Source organism: Miniopterus natalensis, chromosome 10 (genome assembly GCF_054644295.1).
Source record: "Miniopterus natalensis isolate mMinNat1 chromosome 10, mMinNat1.hap1, whole genome shotgun sequence".
Classification (NCBI taxonomy): domain Eukaryota; kingdom Metazoa; phylum Chordata; class Mammalia; order Chiroptera; family Miniopteridae; genus Miniopterus; species Miniopterus natalensis.
In genome coordinates this window covers 71,935,735-71,957,393 of record NC_142090.1, presented here as the reverse complement: position 1 = coordinate 71,957,393, position 21,659 = coordinate 71,935,735, and the positions used below count along the sequence as shown (strand labels likewise).

The 21,659-nt window shown below is 41.4% G+C and overlaps 1 protein-coding gene across 1 annotated transcript in view; it reads right to left on the bottom strand.

The window, feature by feature from the left end:
• Positions 1-12,002, bottom strand: part of SP4 (Sp4 transcription factor) — a 49,319-nt gene extending 37,317 nt beyond the window's left edge. Inside the window, exons 1-2 of the mRNA XM_016217045.2 lie at positions 11,899-12,002; positions 9,839-11,393 (exon numbers count right to left, since the gene is read on the bottom strand). Of these exons, the coding sequence (XP_016072531.2) occupies positions 9,839-11,393; positions 11,899-11,970 (1,627 nt within the window). The 5' untranslated portion in view covers positions 11,971-12,002. The remainder of the gene's footprint in view (positions 1-9,838; positions 11,394-11,898) is intronic.
• Between the last annotated feature and the right edge of the window lie 9,657 nt (positions 12,003-21,659).

Here is a 21,659-nt window from a genome sequence, read left to right as displayed (position 1 = left end):
ACACAGAATGTCAGGAAACAATCCAATGAGCACATCTTCTCTGGCCGAAGCCGGCTGTTCCCTTGGCATACCCTGAGATAATCTGAGAGACCACTGTGCATCTCCAGAGCAGAGACAGAGAACACCATGCCTTTTGTGAGCCATAAGCTTCCACGTGAAGGCTTTATGCTTTTCATTCCATGTTCAACCACTTGGCTGAAGACATCCTCTCTTCACCTCTCTATCCTCAAATCTCAAATTGTCCACTTTCCAATCTGATCTTGAAGGTGTTTCAAGTCTTATCTCTGTCACAGAAAGCCTTCCTTCCTTATTTACTCCAATCCAGTGATCTCACTTGTCTCTGAGCTTGTATACCCATTTTCCACTCCTCAAAACCCAGTACTCAACTACTCACTCATATATTCAATAGCAGCTGCCATGTAATTGTTTCACATATGGAAGCCTTCTCTCTCCAACATAAGCATTCTTTTAAGACAGGTTAGTACATGCACAGCTTCATACAGACTGAGCACACAAAAGACACTTAGTTCTCGCTATGCTGAAGCACACTGCTTCTTTTCCACCTGTAGATAACCTCTCCCCATATCCTTAATTGCACTTCAGCAAAGCTTTCAGATACTTCTTTATACAACACTCTCTTGTTTGCCTCTGAGATTGAACTCAAGCTAATATCCCTATCTAAAAAACTCATTCTTCCACTTTACTATTTCACATCCTTCCAGTGGGTCTTGCCATGTAGAGACTTTACCAGGTTACCAACTTCCATAGTTTTCAACATTCAAAGCCTTTTCCTACATAATATCTCATCTGATCTTTGCAACTCTATGAGGTAAAGGAGGAAGGAATGAATACCACTAATTTACAAATAAAAAAGGAATAAAGCTCCAATTATACCATGTTTGCCCAGGATGGAATAGCTAATTGGGAGCAGTACCCAAGCAAAAATCTAAGAGTTCTAATTTTTTTTTTTAAATATATCTTTATTGACTTCAGAGAGAGAAGGGAGAGGGAGAGGGAGAGATAGAAACATCAATGATGACACAGAGTCATTGATCGGCTGCCTCCTGCAAGCCCCTGACTGGGGACTGAGCCCACAACTGGGGCATGTGCCCCAGCCCTGAATTGAATCCCGATCGCCTGGATCCTAGGTCAACGCTCAACCGCTGAGCCACACCCAACCGGACAAGAGTTCTAATTCTTAGTTCTGTTGTATTATAAACTTTAAAATGTCATTTTTTCCTAGTGCTTCAACATCCCCACAAGCAGACTGAATACCCTGCCCAGGTGATCAGGTGCACCAGTGTGTAAGGGTGGCTCCTGTCAGAAGTTTCCTTTCCTAACTTCCCCTGACTATGACCTAACAACATTTATACACATCAGTGAAATCTCCTCATGACTTTTCTTGCGTACTCCACCCTAATGCCCCAATAAAGGCACCTGACCACGGGTCCTTGCTCTCTTCTCTGCTCTCCACCTGTGTGGCTGAGTCAGCTCCCATGATGCTCCCTCACATGTGACCCCCCTCCAGCCATACAGTAACTCTCTCGAGGACCAGTGAGTATGATAATTTTTTCTCCTGTGTCTCCTCTTGTGGCCACATCTGACTGACCAATAACACAAAAACACAAAATACCTGTGCTCTGGGAAGCCTCTCCATACACGTCTACTGTAATAATAAACCCATTACTTGAACCACCTCTGATCAAACAGATAGATCCTGAACCTAACTGCATTACCATACATAAGGAAAGGAGAACCTTCATATACTTGAACTATCACTTTTCCCATTCAAGTCTCAGGTCTCAAACATTTTAAAAACACCTATATGCTAGCGCAGCCAGGCATGGCTCAGTGGTTGAGCATTGACCTAGGACCCAGGAGGTCACGGTTTGCTTCCTGGTCAGGGCACATGCCCAGGTTGCAGGCTTGATCCCCAATTAGGGGCATGCAGGAGGCAGCTGATCAATAATGACTCTCTCATCATTGATGTTTCTCTCTCTCTCTCTCCCTCTCCATTCCTCTCTCTGAAATCAATAAAGATATATTTAAAAAACAAAAACAAAAACAATAAAGATATATTTAAAAAACAAAAACAGCTAGATAGTCTGAGCCAAAAAGGCAGGCATACTGTTGCTTACTCCACAGGGGGAATTAACATATCTGAAGCTGTGAGTGCTTCCCAGAGTTGGAAATCCATTAGAATCCTAGGTTTTCCAACTGCTCTCCAATTCCATTCAAGAAAAAGTAATTACATACTAAATTTATTAATTGCTCATACTCAAATTTAGTAATTGTTCATACTAAAGTAACAGTATGAGGAACATGACTATGGTTAAAGAGCTACTGACATAAAATATCCTAACTACAAATTCAATGCTGGACACTGAAGTATATATTTAAAATACTAATGCTTTGGTAGTCACCAAATGAAAGTGCTAATGACTCAGAAAAACAGCATCTAAGAGTATAACGAAGAACAGAAAATCTATTTGTGAATTGAAGTACTGCATTTATTAATAGAGTTCATCTTAAGTATACTGTCTTTGTAACAAGAAAAATGGTAAATGTGACCCTCAAACCCCCTCAAAATAATTCCTAAATACTTAATCATGTAAATTTAACTAAAACTTACAGAACTCTCACCATATGCTGGATGGAAGTACCCAGAACAGGACCATGTACTCAAATATTCATAGAACCTTAAATTTTAGAATTAGATGACGACTCATACTTTATCTAATCAAACTTTCTATACAGTACAAAAAATTCTACATTCTATAGTGTCTCTGATAGACATCCAACCTCTGATGCCAGAATGATCACTACTTCATGAACCAAACCATTCAATTACTGTACAGTTCTAGTCTATGTGTATAAACAAATACACATTCCATTGTTTTCCCAAGGCCAAACAAAACAGGAGTATTTCAATTACAAAAACCCCAGCCCTTCATATATTTGAAGATAGCTGTCACACTTTCCATTGTTTTCTTTGAACAGTAAAAATGACTACTCTTCAATTATTGCTAGTATGAAATGTTTTCCACACTCTTCATCCTAGGAATCCTTCTTGATATACTTTCCAATTTGCCAATGTGCCATTTAAAACGTGCCACCTAGTACTACTGTACACAATATTGCAGAAATGGTCTGACAAGTGCAAAGTCCAGAGCTTCACTCTACTCTTAGTTCATACTAAGTTCAATAAATTCCAAATCATCTTCACATGCCCTGCTGTCAAACCAGGTTTTTCATCTTGCAGGTATACAATGCCCCCTCCCCCTTAAATAGAGGATTTTACCTGTTCTATTTATCTTGCTAATTCTGGCCCAGCATTCTAGCCTACTAGGATCACTCAGAATCTCAATTCTATTTCCTATCATAATTATTAGCAATGCCTCCCAGCTTTGTCTGATCTTTGAATTCAGTAAATATGGCGCCCTTCTATCTGGCATTTGGGGGTGGGGGGAGTTAAACAGGACTGCATCAAGGATACAATCCTACACCACAGTACCAGAGGCCTCTACTGAGATGGACAACATTTTTCATATAACTGAGAAACTAAATATGAGCCTTTACAGATATCATGATTATCAATACTGAAATCAAGCTACATTGTGTTGATGCTTCCTTTGTATACTAATCTGGAAACCCTAAAGAAAGAACAGCCAAACATAGTTTGTTAATGAACCCATACTGACTCCCAACAATCCCTGAATTTTTAAAAAATACTCAAAGGCCAACTACTCGATAATTCATTGAAGACACTTTGTTAAAAATGGTTATCAAATTCATCTGTCTGCACTTTATGATGTTTTTAAAAAGTGAGGAGCTTATTCATGCTCAATTTTTCCATGATGTGTAATTTTTAAGTTACTGATACTGGCCTGAAACTAAATACTCAAAAGGCCAACCACTCATACTACAGTATTTTAAAGTCTGAGTTTAACATAGATGTCTCCATGCAGCCACACTACTTTCTATTCACCATTTTTTTTTTTTTTTTACCACGTTTGGTCATAATTATCTTTCAGTGACACACAATGTTAGGGCTAGAAGAAACCTTAACTGCATATGCAGTCAGTACTTCAATTTTCAAAACTGCTCATCCTTTAAAGGATTTAAGTATGCACCAGACACAAAGGGGTGAAAAATAGCCCTTATCTGTGGACTTACCCTTTTACCTTATGTCACATAAACAAAAGCCTTGGAATCGGAGATGATTTTAAATCATGACTCTACCACTTACTGGAAGGACAGATCTGCTTACAGAAATTAGAGCTCAGTGAGGCTATCTGTAAAATGGGCACAATAATACCAATCTTACAAGGATATTGTGGGTTTTAATGAATTAATAGCCCAAATTTAAAACATACTAGGTAAATAATAAATGTTTGTTTTCTTCTTCCGCAAGTTTTTTTTTTTGAACCCATTTCTAACTATAGTTTGGGAAACGATACACTATCACAACAGCCTGAGGATTTGCTTACCTACACATAAAATTTACTGATCTCTTTAGTTCCCAACTTGCTCTTTCAAGAAAGAACAAAATAGTTTCACTTAGGTTCCACCAATTAATTCAATAACAAGGAGACTGAGAGAATTGTGCTTTTCACCAATATCGCATTCAACATACTAAGGCTGTCTATCTGAGAGAAGACAAACTCAAGCTGGACACACTCCCTCTGTGGTCCCTAAACTAAACCTCAGATACATTTACTAGCAAAGGATTTGGATAACAAAGTCATAAATACAGCAGAAAGACAACTGGAGCAGAAGCTGTTTCTAGCCCTCATTTTGCCACAAAGTACCAGGAAGTCATTCAGCCTTTCTGGGCTTTAGTTTCTTCATTTCTAAAATACCACTAAGGAATGAGGGAGGGAGAAACAGTCAATTATCTTTAAGTTACCTTAGATAACGACAATTTCATTAAGCCTTTATCTCACCACATACTTATATAAGCCAATTTATGGTTCAACAGGTGATCTTTGCCACAATTTTCTCATTCACTAAGTAGCAAAATACAAGCATTACGAACGTCCAATCCCATCTCACATCTAGATGAATATAAGGCTAGGTTCCCCTTTTACTGTCAATTCTCACTGTCATCCCTAGAGTACTTCATGTAGCACTGCAGAATCTCTTACCCGTATTTCTGCTTTCATTTGTAACAGTAAAAAGTCAAAATTTCTTTATAGACTTCAGCACCAATACTAAAATGTTACAACTATTGTGCAATAATCTCGAAGATCCTTTCAAAATAAATTTATCATTTTGTACATCTGTTATTTCTACCAAATCCATATATAGCAACTTTTCCCTATCTTCCTTTTTTATCAGGCTTACGTTTCCTTTTCTTTTTTTCTCTTCAACTTGCTTTTACACCTGCTCCAGTATTCTTTAAGTATTACTCATTATATATTCCCTGATTTGGGTTTGAAAAGCAGATGATTAAAACTCTATTTTCCAATTGCTTCTCTCTCTAACCTGAAATCCCTCAAAGATGTCCTTTTAAAAAATTAATGTGGCTCTACTCTGAGTACTTTTTCATCTTCTCTGAAAATCTTAAAAATAGGCAAAGATACTGTTTTGGCAACATCAACATCAAATCTTAAAGGTCAGGCTATATATCATCTAATGGGTAAAACCAACTTGGTAGTTCAGAACCTAAATCACTTGTACAGGGTACAAGATATAAGTTTTCTCACAATGAATTCCAATCTATAATGAATAGAATTAGAAGATTTTAGAAAAATAAGATTAAAGGAGTAAACCTGACTTCTCTGAATAAGGAAATAACCACCAAACACAGGAGCATATGTATATGTATACAAACAGGTATATATGCGTGTGTGTACATATATATCTGTGTATATTTATATAACCTGTATATGTTATATTAAGATGCATACTAGAGAAATTCAAATCAATAGAATATACATGGGCAAAGGAAAAACATACTTGTATTAAACCTTGAGTCAATTTTCTACTTTTAATAGCTCTGGAAAAATGTTTCGTGTAAGTTTGATTTTACCGAAGTTAAGTTTAATTAAATATAAATGTCAATTATTTTATTTGGTTCCAATTTTCAGCAATAAATGTAAAACTGGCCCTCTCATTCTTGGTTCTGCCACATCCACAGGTTTCATAATTTAAATCCCCCCAAAAGTAAAGGAAGATAAGAGAATCAAGTTCTTGAAGGGCTAGCATCATCTTTTCCTCAAGTATGAACTTCCTTTTTGTGAGAATCAGCATAAAAATGTTAATTGTCATTAGAACTGATAGAGAAATGTCCATCTGTCAAGCAAAAGCATAATCTATTACTACATGTGATGATTAGGGCCAAAAATAAATTAAATCGCTGGCCAATGCAAAGTTAATTACAGATTTAAATACCAATGGTCCCTGCATATTCTAAATTCTTTAAGGAGATGTAACTCCTAAAGTTCACTTTACCTAGGGCTCTTTGGCTACCACAGTACATTGTGAAAACAGGTAGTCCTTTTTGAGCAAAACATCTTCCACTTTGCTCACTTAGTTAAAACAAAGGATGTTCTTAAACCAACAGTACAATTGTTACCTTTGCTCTTAACTTAACATAGGATTTCTGCTTTTCCTTTACTCAAAGTTAAACTCAGAATCCCAAAAAGGAAACAAATACTAGTATGCAGTGGGTGTATGTATTTAGTTCCTACTACAAGTCTAACTAATTGAATGCTAGATGCTCAGCTTAGAACTCTGGATTTCAAGCTGAGACCAAACCACAGAAACACATTATGCCGGATACATTATCAAGGAAAGAGGATCCCTGTAGGCTGTTACTAACAGTCTCATTTCATAAAATCAAGTATGAAGCTCCCCAGTTTCAAGAACTGATTCCCTCGATTTACCTTGTACAATTTTTTTTTCTTTTTCTGTCCTTATCATTCAGACCCTTCCCCTACATCCTGAAGTACAAGTAACATGGGATGGATGGAGGAAAGCTTTCAGTCCCTTGTTCTTTAACTAGCCATTACATTCTGTCAAAGCTGATTACTACTAATTTTTTTCAAGCCCTGGTAATAGTTGTCATGAATATTTAGAGCAAATTTTTCCCATAAATTAAACAAAACTAAATAATACCATTCTCCTGAGGGGCAGGAGGGTATGAAATAATAAAGAAGTACTAAAAAAGTGAATTGAGACATTAAGTAAAAGATCTGTACTTCCAGGGCTCACTTATAAAAGGAATACACAGGCACTTACTGCTCATACTCTCCCTTCTAGAGACAATACCTCGTGTCCCACTCTTAATATCTTTAAAACTCAAAGCCAACAGAAATAAGTAAAATCAGAACTCTTTCATTAGCTCCATTAAAACTACTCCAGGGCATTGCTCCCAATTCCAAATTGCAATCTTCTCCATCATCTTCTATACCTTAATTCAGCACACATTTGTCAAGCTCTACTGTGCTAGGAAGGTAAATCTGCAAACTAGGCCCAGATCAACTGCACTGACTTGTAGAAATCAGGGTATATTTCAGGTCTTTGAAACATGGCTATTGTCTTAAAATGATTGAGCATATCCATTAGAACATATACTCTTCAACATCAACAAAATTTAAGATCTATGGTATCAGGAGAAAAAAAAATCCAACTACGCAAAGTTCAAATTTCCTCATACATTTAAGTGCCCTCCACATCATGTAAACTCTTTAAATAAAATCTTCCCCCAAAATGATGGACTAACCACAAGTATTGGAAGTGCTCAGCAGGCAGCCAGTCAATAGATGTTCGTGGAATAAAAACTGTAAGTTGCATTTGCTGTCAAAATCCATTCTCTGAGGCACATATGAACTCGCTTCACAACCACGTCCTTCCATATTTTGCCTTCTGGTTCATTGCTGATGACTAGACCTTTGGTTCTCAAATTTCAATAAGATTTAGAATCACCTAGAAGGTCTGCTGGAAAGGCAGAACCCCTGACCACATTTCCCCCTCCCCCTCAATATTACAGTTCCAGAAGCAGGATCCTGCATTTACAATAATGCATCATTCAAGTAATCTCAGGCGGTCAGATGATCATGCTCTCAGTTAATATTGGCTTACCCTCACAATGGGCAAGGAAAAAACTCTGAGTTGTAAATATTAGAGAACAAAACTGATTATATCTAAGCTAAATTACAAATTACTCGATTCTCTTAATAATTCACTAATGCTTAACAGACAAGATGAAATATAAGTAATTTTTGCATTGACAATGCAAACTGTCATTCAATCCACCAAAAAGACATTTTTCTGAAATACTTAAGTGATTGTCAATATTTAGAAAAAGAGTAGTAACAAAGCAAGCTAAGGACTGTAATCCAGGGAAGCACTTACATAATTGTGCTATAATAGTTTTAGGGGAAACAATACAACGCTCAAAATATTCCTTGACTAGACTACTGTGCTGTCAACACAGGAGCCACTAGCCGCATATGGCTATTTAAATTAAAAGTAAATAAAATTTAAAATTCAGTTCCTCAGTTGTACTAGCCACATTTTAAGTATTCAATCGCCACACAGGGCTAGTGGCTAACATACTGGATAAAACAGATATAGAACATTTCCATCATCACAGAAAATTCTACTGGATAGCTCTGGTTTAGAGGTAATGGTATCTAAATAAAACATGTAATCTCTGAATTGGAGACCTCTATCCAGCAACTGCCAATTTTAAATATATACATCCACTTTACGTATTAACTATATGTAAAACAAACACATACCAGTAAAAACAACAAAAAACCCTAGCATAATTTTTCTGAAAGTTGTTTTAAGAAAGGTCATTCAACAGTGATATGCTCATTCATTTCAGAGCATCAAAACACAAATATTTAACTAAAGAGGTCCGAACGTATCAAAGGCACTAAAATGACAACTAGGTTTAAACCAAATCAGAATCAATGAAAAGTGTATAATTATTAGAAAACAAAAGGGAGTAGGTAAAATAAGACTGGTCCGGAAAGATTAAAATACTTAAAACTAGTTTTCCAAATACTGCAAAAGTATTAATTCTATGCATAACAAGTGCTTTATAACTGGTCTTAAAATGACCTTACCACAATTCATCCTAGTTAGTGACATTTTACTATCTGCAATTTCTTCTCACCAACTTCGCATTAAAATACCTATAAATAACATAACTACCATAATATTTACTTAAATATAATTTTATAAGTGAGGGACTATTAACTCAAAAGCCTGAGCAAATCCCGCTTTTAGCAAAAATGTACACAAAAGTTAATCAAACAACTTTGAATGTAAAATTTTATCTCTCAACTTCATCAATAACTAGTTTAAAACAATGCTGCATAATAAAACCAAAGGCATGGGCAACAAGATGCTGAAGCATGAGAAGTAGCTACAAATTTAATAGTAAGCCTTATTACAAAGTAGAATTAAAACTGCAACAGGCTCACTACTGTATTCTAATTTAGACTTAGACCTACTTTCCCTGAAGGAAGATATAAACATCGCTTTGACTAAGGTTCTTTCAGAAGAGTTCAGGTGTACTCAAATATGATCTCTAAATTACAGAAGATTATTATGATTCTAATCAGGAAGTTTTGCTCCACAGAAGAATTTTATAAAACTGTCTAACAAATTTAACACATAAAACCTAACACTAAAAATGTACAAATGTGAAGAAGTCACACTAATGATTACAGTTATTAAAATATAACGTTCCTGTCTATTTTAGATTCCTTAGGATTATCTGTTTACTTCAGAGGTCTAGATCAAATCTAATTAGCATAGAAAAACAATTATTAAAAACTGTATAAAAGGTCCTTAAAGAGAAATTATAACAACTTACCTGCAACACTAGTGATTGTAACTGGAACTCCTTGCACTTGAACGCCTGCCGCACCCAGGTTGGCAACACTCACTGTCTGAAGGTTAGGCACTGATGCAAGCTGGGCAGTATTCAAAGTTATTGGGGCACCAGCAACAGCCACAGGAGCAATCTGAGCAAGAGTTGTGCCACCACTTGAAGACACTGGGGTGATGGTTAATTGTTGGGATAACCCAGCATTCTGAACTTGCAAATTGGAAAGACTCTGAATATTCTGAACCTGTACAGTTTGCCAACTGATTTGCCCTGAAGGTGTTAAAGTTGGAGCCCTGATAAGCACCTGAGTCGGATTTACTGCTTGAAGTTGAACGTTCTGCAAAGGCTGTTGCTGGATGGTCTGAATTGTCTGCCCTGACTGGAGCTGAAATGACTGTGGTGGAATAGCCTGAATAATCTGTTGCTGAGGCTGCTGGATCTGGATCTGCTGTAAGATAGGCTGGCCTACAATTTGCACCTGCTGAAGAGAGTTTGACTGATCCTGTGCATTCTGTATTCCATTAGACTGAAGCTGGCTGGAGCTCTGGGCTTCAGGCTCAGTAGCAGCAGGAGTCTGAGATTCTTCAATAGTGCGTTCTGAATTACTGGCGGATGTGCTTGCATACTGGCCCGTATCTGCTGAGCTCACTAAGGTGTCACTGCTGGTCAAAGATGTTGAAGCAGTGGTTGTGCAGGTGGTGGAGGAGGAGGGAGATTCTGGCATAGTGCTGGCAGAAGCAGTGGTGGTGGTGGGTGTGGAAACTAACTGACTCCCATTAGAAGTCCCACTATCAGTAGTAGTTGCAGGCTGGCCAACCTGTCCCGTCCCTCCTCCTGCAGCCACGTTGTTTATCACTGGCAAAGCTAAAGTCACTCCTCCAATGTTAATTGGTAGAGTTGTTACAACTTGAGCCTGAGTACCAGGAAGGGTCTGTAATTGCAGTGGTATTGAAACACCAGGTCTAATTTGGACTGGAACTGTCTGATTTGCCAGGTTTTGAGCAAGAATATTCCCAGAAGCTGTCCTGTTAGCAGTGGTGAGGATAGCTTGATTATTACCTGCAGAAATGAGCTGAATTTGACCCTGCAAATCCTGTAGAGATGAACTACTGGTTGGATTGATCTGAATTTGCTGGCCTTCCACTGTCTGAAGTTGTGGAATCACTTGGTACTGTACACTACCACTTGGATTTTGTACTTGTATGACTTGAAACTGACCAGGGGTGGAAGAATTACCTGATTTTGTTTTTGTAGGAGATGCACTCCCATTATTACTGCTGGAAGAACTAGATGAGCTAGAAGCTGGTTGAGAAATGTTATTTTCTTTTGAAGCAGGAGGAGTGGAGGCAACAAGTTGCCAAGCGTTTCCAGCAAGTTGTGTTGTTACCAGTTCTAGCTGTTGTGGTTGATTTTGAAGTTGCACCAATCCTTGGCTTGGATCTATAATAATTTGTTGTTGTCCAGTTGCTTGATTTTCACCAGGAGTCCCTATTTTGCTGCAAGTAGCTGCCAGTAAAGCCAGAGGAGAGGGCTGAGAGTCCTACCCAAAACGGGATGGTAAAGGAGGGGGGGGAAAAAAAAGTGGGCGGATTTAGTGGAGGCCAGTAGCTGGGAGGGGCTTATTTATTTTGACAGCTCTACATTTCAGAACTTACTCAGGAAGTGGCAGAAATCAAAAAAAATATATTAACAAAATCAATAAGATATACGAATAAGGAAGCTGATCCTGTAATATAAAGTTTAAACACAAGGAAATTTCCACCAAACTTTCTTAAAAGTGTTATTTTCCTAAACTCAAAATGCCCTTGGGAAAAATACACACCGTTTTCCTATATAGCCTGAGCTCCTAGTATAATTTTAACCGGCGTTACCCTGAAACGTGAAATGTTTATAAATTTACAATTTAACTTCCTCCCTCTCAGACAGATGCTTTGAGTGGATAAACATTTTTATTCTGTTCTTCACTTCTGGGCATTTAAAGGGCATAACTCCTTCTTTCCCCTTAGCGTTTCGTGATGAATTTTTTTTTATATGTTTTCTTTTACCTGGGAGCCTGAGGTTTTGGTTTTTTTATTGTTATTCTCTGGCTCAGAGGTTTTCCCTCCTTCTGTAGCCATCGCCGCGGCCGCCGCCTCCTCCTCCTCCTCCTTCTTCTGATCTGCAACAAACCCCCACCACACACACACACACACGCACACACACACACGCACACACACACGCGCGCGCGCACACGCGAGACAACAGGTTATTAGGATTATTATTATTCGTCTTCCCCCCTCCCCTGCTCTCGCTCCCCCCCGAACATTAATCTCCATAAACCCGCGATCCACGCACGCCGGCGGGGTGGGGGCGAAGCAGGGAAGGGAGGAGGGGGTATCACAAAACGTGGTTTGAAACCCGACCCATCGGCTCCAGAGCAACACCCAAAAGGAGGCTGTTCTCTCTCAGACATTAAGACAAAACACAACCCTCTTTCCCTCCCCCTGATTCCCTCCCGCCCTCTCCTCCTCCCCTTAAAGCATCTCAGCGGCCCCGGGGGAGGGGGGAGAACCGAGCAGGGTCTGGGGAAGGAGGGAGGGAGGGAGGGAGGCGGTGAAGGAGACCGAGGGGGGTGGAGAATACGTACCGCTCATCCCGCATTAACAGGACAAACCCTCAGACGGAGACAGGGATAGAGGTGGGTGGGGGTGGGGGCGAGGCGGGAGGAGAGGCCGGTCCCGCCCGCCCGCGGTGGCTCGGAGGAGGCTGTAGCTGGCACAGGCTCTGCCTCTTTTTCCGCGAATGGCCGCCGCTGGGCTGTGGCGTAGCAGCTCCTCTCTCCGCCCGAGCCCGGCTGACTCGCCCTTGATTGACAGCGGCGGCGCGCGGCGCGGGCGGCGGCGCGGGCCAGGGGCGGGGCCAGGGCGGCGCGATCGGGGCCGACTCCCCACCCCCCTCGGCCTCTCTCCGCCACCGCCGCCGACTCTCCACCCCTTCCCCCAGCGGATTGGCCGCCGACCTGCCGGGGGCCGGGGCGCTGGGGCCGCCTCCTCTCCACCCCCTTTCTCGGCGTTCTTCTTTCTGCAGCTCCTCTTCTCCTCCCTTGGCTCCTCCGGCGCTCCTTCTCGCGGCCTTCTAGCGCAGGCCTGCTGCCGGCAGGCCCTCCATACAGCCAAACTTGTTGTCTCAGGATATCCCGCCCCCTACTCATTCCCCGGCGCCCTCCCCTCAAAAACCCGCTGCAGCGGCCCTCGCAATGGCCACCAAGGAGAAAAGTAGGCCTGTCGCTTAAGGGGAGCGAGAGGCGCGGATGAGGGTGCGCGCTGGCCCCGGACGGCTTGGCGCGCCCGGCGCACTGGCCGCTGCCCGGGCGCAGGGAGCATGCCTTTCCTGAGGCGCATCCGGACCCGGGCGCCCTTTTTCCCTGGCTTGGCCCCCATTGGCTGAGCCCCTGGTGACGCACGCTGAGTGGTGGGAGAAAGGGGGCGGGGAGACGCCGCAAAGCCTGTCGGCCCTTGTAGTTCCCGGGGGCCGCGGCGGCCCGTCCCTGGCACCGCCTTCCCTCCCGCCCCCAACCGAAGCCGCGCTGCCAGGCGGAAAGCTGCCCGAGGGGGCGGTGGCGGCAGGGCGTGGCCCGGGCCGAGTGGGAGTTGAACTGCGCCGGGAGGCGGCGGACTGGGTGTTGTTTGCCTGGGCCTATCCGCCCCGCGGGGCTGCCCGAACCGCCTCTGCCACCGCCTCCTCGGCTCGGAGCCGCTCGTCGCGGGGCGAGCTCGCCCGGGGAGCGCTCGGCGACCGAGCGGGCGGCAGCCGGGGGAGGCGGGCTCTGCCGCCCTCCCGGGTTTGAACGAACCCGGCTTCTGGGAGAAGCGCCTTCGCCTTTCCTTTCTCTGCTCCCCTCCCTCCCTGAGGCCCCCCGCTTCAAATCCGGGGCCTGCATCCCCCACAGAGGAGGATCTTCCATTTTATTTGTCTCTGGCGCGGGGCTGGAGCCGAGCAGTGACCCTCCTCCTAAGGTTGCATCGGGTTTTGCCCCGTAGCCCGCGTGGTTGGTGGACTTCTCTGCCTCGCAAGATTCTCGAGGTGGGGAAAAAAAAAAGCCCAGCTCCGTTGGGGTGGGCACCGGTCACTGCTCGGCCTCAGCTTCGGGCAGGCGGGCGTCCACCTGACGGCGCCGAGCATGTTACCGTCAAACGCACCCGAGCCCTCGCCGGACCCCAGGCGTCCTCCCAGGTCCTGAGGTCGGGCGGCGCCGCGGGGGCCGGGTGCGTGCGGCAGAGGCGCGAGCGAGCCTCTAGCGCAACCCTGGCCCCGGAGTCGGGGGCCTGCGCACCCCGGCTCCGCACCCACTTTCTTCCCCACGGGGCTCCGCGCGGCCCTGGGCGCTTTGTCTCCAGCCTGAGGCCTGGCGAGGTGCGCGGGCGAGGAGGTCCCAGGTGCTGCACTTGACTGGCATTTCCTTGGCTTGTTAAACTAATTGCAGCATCCGCTGATGACGGAGCCAGCCGTGCAGCAAGACAAAGCGCTCTGAAGAAAGAATTACATACTATTGTCTACGCCTTCTTTAAAAAAATGAGCCTGAGGTCCTTAGAAAACCTGCCCCCCCCCCATCATGTACAATACAGAGAGCTCGAAAGTACTTCTTGCATTTACACATATGCTAGCTACCCTCAGGCCCCCCCCCCCCCCAATTCACTATGATGAAGGAAGGGAGACATTTTGCAGTCTTATGAATTGGGGCATCCCCTGTAGTTTCCTTACCTTACAAAACCTGGTTCCGAGGGGCGAGGTCACTAGCTCTGAACCACAGGTTAAAAAAGTGCTCAAGCATTCAGGATGGATGTACAAAGTGTCCTACTTGGTCTGTGCTCTCTATTTAACAGGTAATACTGGTATTCGTGAAACACAGTGTAAGGGAAGAAAAATAATTTTTTCGCTACCCTTTTTAGCTCAGACTCCTGTAATAAAAGGTTAACAAGAGAAAAAACAGAATTTTATGAACATGCATATCATATGTGTACATGTGAGATAAACAGGGAAAAACGAGGAACTCCCCATGGTGGCTTAAAATTCAGGTTTAAATATTTTAATAGGAAAAGTTAGAGAGGGGATGTATGCCTCTTGGGGTGAGAAAATAATTTTTAAGAAAGATAAATGGGCCTGTAGCAAAATAGAAGGGAGTTGTGATAATTTGTGAGAAAGTTGTCTGGATGTGGTATAGACTTCTAGTCTCCTCTCCTGTGATAAGAGTCACTCTTCCCTGGTCGATGAAACTCCCAGAGAGGGGGATTTATGACAACTGAGTTCCTTTTGGAGGATCTGTCTTAAGGCAGGTAAGAGGAGTTGAGAGAAAGCCTGCATTTGCTGTTTTTCAAGTGCCTACAGCTGAAAATAATCAGTGTGCCAAAGTGGCATATTCTGCTACTGTCCAATAGTTAACAAGCCCTGATTTTTAGGGTGAGCCAAAGCTGCTGATCCCTGGCTGAGCCATGAGACCTGAGGCAGGTGACTATTTAAAATTAATTATTTCTCAGGCACCATGATTTTATCTATATAATAGAAGATTTCGCTAGATGAGATAGCTCCAAAATTACAATATTCTTATACCACCTTGCTAATTTAAGCTATGTACCATCTATATTATGATTGAGTTAATGTTATTCTTTAAACCAATTTACTTTTATTCCTGACATAATTTAAGAAGCTGTTATCACCATGGTAAGGGAACAACCAGTATCGTAGCCATAGGAGTAAGTATAAATATAAATTCAACAAAATTCTCAGCCTCAGGCCAGTGAGGGTGATCTCTTTCCAGAGGAAGCAGTTTGTTGAAAAAGATTTCTTCCTATATTCATATTTCCTATAAAAAAATACCTTTCATTTTTTCCATCATGATCCACAAGAATAAATATATTTTATATCATGATCCAATGTGTATACATATGCAGAAGAAATGAGCATTTTTGTCATTGTTGTTTAATCCTCACTGGAGGATTTTTTTTTCATTGATTTTTCAGAGAGAGAGTGGAAGGGAAGGGGGGGAGAGAGACACACATAGATTGGTTGCCTCCCATATGTGGTGCATGTGGGGAAAACCTGCAACCCAGGCACATGACCTTGACTGGGAATTGAACTTGAGACCCTTCGTTCCTGGGGGGGCGGGGGGGGGGGCGGCTGTGGACTGAGCCAAACTGGTCAGGGTGAAATGAGCATTTTTAATCAAAATAGTTAACATAGTTAACAACACTGAGCACTGACCACTAAGATCAAACACTGCCTCGAAGCTCTAAGGGTATCCTAGAAGGCCCCTCCTACAAGCATTTTTCTTGTAGTTGCTGGGTGGAGAGCTCCAGAGGGTAGAGAAACAATATTGGTCATGGTGGGGTGGGGGTGGAGGGAAACGGGACTCAGATAATATTTATTTGTTCATAGTTTCTAAGAGCCATATCAATATGTATTAGTTGAATATCAACCATTTATTAGTCTCCCTCCTCTCCTCTCCCTTCACTTTAAAAAAATTCTAGTAGCAACCCAGAGTTTGAAAAAAAGAGTGTCCTATGGTTCTTTATAAGTCTCCCTCCCACCTTTGTGGAGCAGAAAGTTCATATTTCAAATTATACTGCAGAACAAGTCTAAAATCTAGGTAGATTTCTTGTGCATAGCTCTGTATACCAAAGTCAACTCTCAGTCTACACTCAGAAAAATGCTCCTGAAACTTTTAACAGGTGTCTATCAGGAATGAAATATCTCCTGGTCACCACTTTCTAGGGCCTGGCATTTCTCAACTGACCATTCATTCATTCAATCTACAAGTCATGTAATCATACTGAAACAACTACCACTTCTCCCAGTGCAAGCCCTTAGCTCTTTGAGGGCAAAAGTCAGGGCTTGTAACCTCAGACAATGCTGAGGGTACATTTAGTAAGACTTTAGTAAGTATGCTTATGGATGAATGCAATAGAAGCAGCTCCAGAGAATACTTAATATTACAGGAGAAGAAACTGAGGCCCAGATATGACAGGTGACTTGAATTTTGAATATGAAAGGGACCGATTTTAAGTGTCTCCATCAGGAAGCTACTTGTTGAAGTAATTATTAAAGTGCTGCATTTTGTCTTTGGGAAGCAGAAAGCAAAAGGTTCGGAGAGGCCACAAACCAGAGAAAGGTCAAAGTTTAACATCCACTTCTGCTCCAAAGTGCATTAACTAAGAGTGTAGCCAACCATGAATTCAGCACAGGCTCAGTGTATAGTGCATAGTTCCTGTAATAATAAAATGCTGGTAGTGTTCAAAATTACATTAAAAAATAAATTCCTTAGATACCAACAATAATTGTTTTCTGGAAGCAGAGAAAGTTTTGAGAATTTAATTGTAATATAATTGCAACCCAAATATAGAACATTTATGTGGAAATAGAGGCAACTGTACATGAGTAGGCCTTGTAAAAGGGACAAATAAAGTTTGCAGCTGACACTGTCAAATAGTGAATAAAGACTGGCCCTCAGATTGCTTGTACTTCTCAGGAAGAGTGGATCACATTGCTAGTCCTCATGTGCACTTACTTAGCTCTTTCATGGATTGTTCATGTGCAACTTCAAAAGATTCAATTCACAATTTTTAAGTGTGATTTTTAACCCAGTTACATTTACTGTTAATTCATATTTGAACATAATTAATAGCTATTGACAGTTAATGGGGCATAGTATAAATACCTATTGAATATTTCCTATCAATTTATAGAAGTATAATGAGGCTTATTGTTGCCACATACACACACACACACACACACACACACACAGATTTGGTTAGTGTGTAAGTTGAAACACAGATAAATTAATTTTCTTAAGACTGTGTATAAAATTAGTGATTAAACATCATGAAAATATAGAGCAAAATTTTATAAATGCTACTTGCATGTTAGTGCTGTGAATTTGCCATGTCAGGCATTTAAAATGCTTGGAAGAATTAATTATATTAAGTTTAAGAACGTGGTTTGAACTATATAATGAACTTAAATTAATTTCCCATATGAGATTATTTAGAAAAAAATTATGTGTTCATTTTGAGATTAATATAGCATGAATCAAAGATCAGATAAAAGTAATTTTCTTATTTTCTTATAAGTCAAATACTTCTAGACTTTTGCAAAAATATTTGCAAGTTGGACTTGAAGGCTTGAAAAAAATTGTGACCTTAGTAAACTGAATGTTAATTTAAAACCCTCAACTCTGTAAATTTATTGTTCCACACTGTCCAGATGTCTTCCTTGGACATTTAAAAAATTCACACTAACACCCATAAGATAACTAAAGGAATCAACTCAAAAACTAGGATCTAAGAGTTTCTGTGAGTGCCAAAGATTTTAGTTGTTAGATTTTAGTTTCCGTCCTTCTTTCTAATAACTTCAGAAACAATTATCTTCTGAGGCCACTTTGTATTGTGATACACCAAATCCTCAGTCTAAATATGTAGCCAAAAGGGGCTCAAGGGAACAAATAGCCAGTTCATCTGAGTGAATTCAAAGTTTAAAGATTTGGTATAAAGAAGAGGGGAAGGATGTGAAACCCGGCATTTGTTCTAAATTGTTCAGGATTGTTTTCTGGTTTGTCAAGCCAGTACTCTTCCTGCCTACCCAGATTCTTGTGGGGCAATGAAAATGCAAATTTATTAAGAACATCAATAATGGAGTTCATGTAGTTTGGCTAATAGCTGAGTCGGGCCAAGCAGAATGAGCCTTGGCTGTTCTGGAAGCTGGAAAGCAAGTGCTTCCATCTTAGCTCCCATGCTGGTTACTTACCCGCTGGGAGTTTCCTTATCTATATGTAAAACCTTCACCATAATTCCTACCACATAGGTTATTAGGAAGATTATGTGAGGTAATCTCCATAGTGGGCACTTAATAATTAATCTGGATTTCTTTCCTTTCTTGTTCGCAGTGTTTTTATTATATTTCATGAAAATTAAATCTTTAATTGTGCTACTCTCCTACTTTGAAAATGTAGTCAACGATGTCAGTGAATGGAAGGAGCTTTCCATGAGTAAACAATAGCTTCTGGAGTCATCAGTGGCCTTTTGGGGTCTCAGCATCTACATGTGTTTAAATTTTTTAAGCAATTTGCTGTAAAGCTTACAGAAAACAATTTAATGTAATGGAGGAAAGAAGTCTCCACTTATCTCCAAAGAATCTGAACTCTGAAGTTTACTAACTTTTCTACCTAAAAGATTGAGTGAGGAGATTGTCCAACAAAAGGAATGGGCATAAGGGAGGTGTGAGGACTGTGGTATATACAAAGCAATGTGGAAGAAAAGTGGGGGGAGGACAAGGGCAGGGAGAGCCACAAGGCTGAACCTTGCAGGGAATACAGTTAGGCTTCCCTCCAAGGGGGCATATTGCCTGCGAAAACCCATGGGCTTGGGGTGCTTCTGTACCCCCCACCTCACCAGAGATGATGAGCTTCTGGACAGGACAGAGGGAGAAAAATGAACCAGACGGTGAAGGGTTGAGAGGAATTCATGTAAAAAAAGAATATAAATGGCAAAGGTGACAAAAAAGAAATAAAAATCATAATTAGCCTGTTCAATGAGCTCTTCCTATAAAGATTTTTTCCAAATGTGATGAGTGGCTTGAGAAAAACTAGATTAACAGTATGACCTCGGAAGGGTAATGCCCTGCTCACCAAGGGGTACAGACATGGTCCTATTATATGCGAGGACAGCTGTGGGGGTGCCGTCTTCCTGTGGTACGTGTGCCAAATGTACCCGGAAGCCTTCTTGCTAAACGACATTACCACAGAAAATGTAGGAAGCATCTCCCAGGGCTATGAAATTGGGGCTAGGAAACAAATATGGACACAACATGCTTGGCAAGCTGCAGCAGTGTGTCAAATACAATAGCAATGAGAAGTTTCCACAGTGTTAAATGCAGTCTTCAATAAATAAGTTTAGCTAGGGGGGTGCTTTCTTCTCTGTCAATCAAGCCAAACCTGGAATGATCTTGAAGAAGGGTGTGAGCAACCAGAAGGAAGGCAGGCTGGGAATGGTGAAAAGCACTGAGGATGATTTGGGAAATAACACTGACCAAAACAGCCTTCGGATCCCTTGAGACCTATTAGGTGGCGAGGGATTAGGTTTACTTTATGTAGCTTCAGAGGACTGAACAAGGTCAATAAGTGGTTGTTGCCAGGAGGTAAATTTTGGCACAGTATAAAAAGAACTTCTCAAGAATTAGAACTATCTGAAATGAAACAAAAACCCTGTGGGGTGGTGAGCTCCTCTTAATTGGAGATGCTCAAGCACACGCTGAACTATCAGCACTTATTAGGAATGTTGTCAAAAGAGGATTTATGTATCTGATAGCTACAGAAGCAGATCCAGATTTTCTGGAGCTGGAAGTTTCTAAATTTGGGGATCCCTTTTTAAGAACAAAGAATAAAAATTATGCATAAAAATTAGAGACCCTGGGAATGAATTTTTGTAAGTGAGGAATCCTTGAAACTTAAGCTTCATTACTTTTGTTGTAGATTCACGTGAAGGCTTTCAGTTGATATCAAACATGCAAGATTTGAATTTGTTTTAAATAATGAATAATTCTTAATTTTAAAATAATTATTCTTTTATCTATGGGACAGCATAGAGGTAGTAGAAAGAGAGAAGTAAAATTAGATTCACCTGGATTCCTAGCTTGCCTCTACGTTTTCATAGCTGGGTAAACTTGGGAAAATTACTTAACCTCTCTGAGCCTCAATTCCTTCATCTGTAAAACTCAGGTCATGATCTCTATCATGAAATATTGTTTGGGAAAAGTTAAATAAAATTATGTATAATTATGTATATAAAGCACTGGTATATAGAAGTTGTGTAATTAATGACAGCTAAATTGAATGACTAATAAGATTTGGGTAGTCATAAGGAAAAGTTTACTTAAAATGCCATTTGGAATTTTCATCTGTCACCCTGAAGATAATGGATGACTTTGTTCCACATACCCCAATTTAAGGCATAATCCTTAAGAGTTCTTGGAATGTCACCAAGCCACAATATTCACATTAGGCTTATTTCAAACAACTAGCTGGTGAACAGACTAGAAAAATCACTCACAGAACTGATTGGCCAAGATAAAAACCCTTGTCCTCCTTGCCCCCTCTTTACTCTCTCAAAGTTTGGGGTCAGAATCAAGGACTAGGATATTTCTGATCATTCCATCCCTCAAAAGCAGGTTGGCCAAGTTCAGCTATCCACAGATGGGCCGCATTATCCAGAGGGTGGTAACTTAGCAGGAGTTCCTGTGCGTTCCGTAACTATAGATCGTCATTCATCTGGAAAACTTGTTACTCCAAGTGAGGCCCCCAGCCAGCAGTGACGGCATCACCTGGGAGCTTGTTAGAAATGCAGAATCCCAGGCCTACCCTTGTATTTTAACAACATCACCAATTCATCTGAGGCACAGCAAAGTGTACGAAGTACTCATCAAGACTACAATGTACCTGGCTTTCCCCCCTTGTGCTGTGCAGTTGAGGTCTCCTTCTTTAGGCTCTTGCAATGCATTTTCTTTATGAGGTTAGAGAGGCGAGAAAGGGCAAGGGGCCTGCTATTTCTAGGGAGAAGGCACAGTCCACCTGATTGTCATTGACCTGTCATTCTTTGGATTTTCTTCCTTGCATGCAACTCATGAGCTAGGACAGTTCAAACCTGAAATGGCAAGATAAACTTGGTAGGAGGCCCAGCCATCTCTCTCTGGCTACCGCATTTCTTTCTAAGAGGTGGAAGAGAAAAGATGGGGCCGGGGTTGTCTCCCGCTCCAGAGAGAAGCCCAGTCTCTCTAAACTACC